Here is a 2,128-nt window from a genome sequence, read left to right on the forward strand (position 1 = left end):
GAAAAAAGACACCCATTCCTCTTCTTTACCGGCGAGGAGTTTAAGTTTACGGTAAAGTGCGAGGAGGCATGGCATTTTTTTAATTGTCCTTGCGGTTTGAAAGATTAACTTCGCACCGCGAAAGAAGTTTTGCGCCCCCGTCTAAGTTCTCTCCAGAGCGGAGAAGCCAGACAAACGCCTGCCAACGCCGTCGCCAATCCGAAGCTGTAAAACAGCGTTTGCCAGGAGCTCGAGCTCAGCAAAACTGTGAAGACGCCTTGAAGGATGGACCCCACCGATCCGACGCCGCCCACCACGCCGCTGATGGCGCCTGCGTGCTTGGCCATCTGGATTTGCTCCAGGTAGTCCAAGAGGAAGGAACCCGAGAGCAGCGCATCGATAGCAAAGGCGAAAAACCCAATAATGGCGACCACGGCCGCGAACAGTAAAGCTTGCTCCTCAAAGAAGCGGGAAAAAAAGGCAAAACAAAAGGTGCCCAGCACCATACCAGCTGTAAAGAGCAAAACAACACGCGTGCGACCACGGCCGTGAAACAACCAGTCCGAGATGTACCCCGAGGCCACAGTGCCGACCACTCCGCCAATGTCAAAGGCGGACGTCAGATATCCAGCAACCTCAGTGGTGTACTTTAATTCGTGCACGGCAAAATATGGAAGCCAAAACATGAATCCGTAGCGGACAAGTTTGTGCAGGAAGTACGAGGCACATATACCACGCACACCTGGAAGCTTAATAATAGTACAAAATGTGAGGGAAACAGACTCTTCATGGGCCTCGTCGTTATCATTCTGCCGAAGCGGATACTGCTGCCCAACCGACGAACCTGTTGGCCGAAGCGAGGAACCATACACTTCACCGTCTTTGTTCAGAGGAAGTGAGTCATCGATACGCGCCCAGCTGGTGGGCTGCGCTTCACCTTCAACCTGCTGCACCGAAAGGAAGCCAACCACATTTGGATGTTGAACAAGTACCAAAAGCACAACGCCACCCACAGCCAAAATAAGTGCCGCTTCAGCTCCAACAGAAACACGCCACGAATAGCCTTTTCCAATAAGAAAGGCAGGAAAAACATTTCCAATCACGCCTCCTACCGCCATATTTGTTGACCACCACCCCATCACTCGACCACGTTCGTTGGGAAAGACCCAACGATTCATTATTGAAAGGCATGTTGCCCAGCCGGCTGCTTGTGCAATACCGTTGATGGCCCACGCCACACAAAAAAGCGACAGCGAGGACGCAAGTCCCAGGCACGCCAAAGCCGCGGCAGACAAGAGGATGCCATACAAGAGAATCTGCTTATTTCCCCAACGTCTGCTGATGCGCCCGTACAACAACTGACCAAAGGTATACGAGAAGACAAACACACTATCCACAAGTGAGGTTTCGGCTGGGGTCAATCCAGTGTCACGCTGTATATCGGCTCGTGCGACACTCATAGGCCGACGAACCACGGTGTAGGCGGCGTACGTGATCCATAACGTAAGAAAGACACGGAAGAAGCGAACCTTATTGTATTCTCTGAACATTTTATCAAGCGAGTTGCCAACAGAAACAAACACACAAACAGCGAATCAAATCTGTTTTTTTTTTAATTTTCCTCCTTCCTCTTTACCGCTTCGTTAAAGAAGTGTTTCCCGAGAGAAGGGGAAACAAACGTGTGCCGCTTCGCTCACGATGTGTGTGTGTGTGTGTGTGTTTGGTTTGTCCAAACCCCTGCAGACGCAGCAAAGTGAACAAGAGGAGGCATGAGCGGCACGGAAGTCCCGCCGCACTCCTTCCCCCTCCGACACCGCAACTTAGTTGCTTCGTCCTGCCAGCAACCAGGGCAGTAATCGCAGGCAAATCAGCGCAAACATAAAAAATAATAATAACAATAATAAATTGCAAGCTGAGGAAGTAAAAGTTTTTTCTTGTAGGATTAAAGTACTGCGGTTACACCTCAGTCAGGGCGAGTTCACAAATGTCACACAAAAACAGCAACTAGAAAACGAAAAAAAAAGAACGGGCCAAACAAATAAAAACAGCACAGAAGAAGTGAAGGCCCGACACTCCAAACATCCCCCCGACGCGTTATCTAAAACCCAATTCACGCAGCGTTACGCAAAATTTAAGCGACAACAGCAAG

At 50.0% G+C, this 2,128-nt stretch overlaps 1 protein-coding gene across 1 annotated transcript, besides 2 other annotated features; it reads right to left on the reverse strand.

Moving 5' to 3' along the window:
* Positions 1 to 104: 104 nt before the first annotated feature.
* On the reverse strand, positions 105 to 1,529 carry Tco025E_05070 (MFS transporter, OPA family, solute carrier family 37 (glycerol-3-phosphate transporter), member 1/2; the record flags this gene model as incomplete). The annotated part of the gene is made up of 1 exon (XM_029371973.1): positions 105 to 1,529. The coding sequence occupies one exon, from the start codon at positions 1,527 to 1,529 to the stop codon at positions 105 to 107; it is 1,425 nt and encodes a 474-aa protein (XP_029228046.1).
* A 149-nt stretch (positions 1,530 to 1,678) lies between these two features.
* Positions 1,679 to 1,708: a microsatellite.
* A 149-nt stretch (positions 1,709 to 1,857) lies between these two features.
* Positions 1,858 to 1,883: a microsatellite.
* The last annotated feature ends 245 nt before the right edge of the window (positions 1,884 to 2,128 follow it).

Source organism: Trypanosoma conorhini (assembly GCF_003719485.1).
Source record: "Trypanosoma conorhini strain 025E chromosome Unknown Tco_14.4_contig_00282, whole genome shotgun sequence".
Taxonomy (NCBI): domain Eukaryota; phylum Euglenozoa; class Kinetoplastea; order Trypanosomatida; family Trypanosomatidae; genus Trypanosoma; species Trypanosoma conorhini.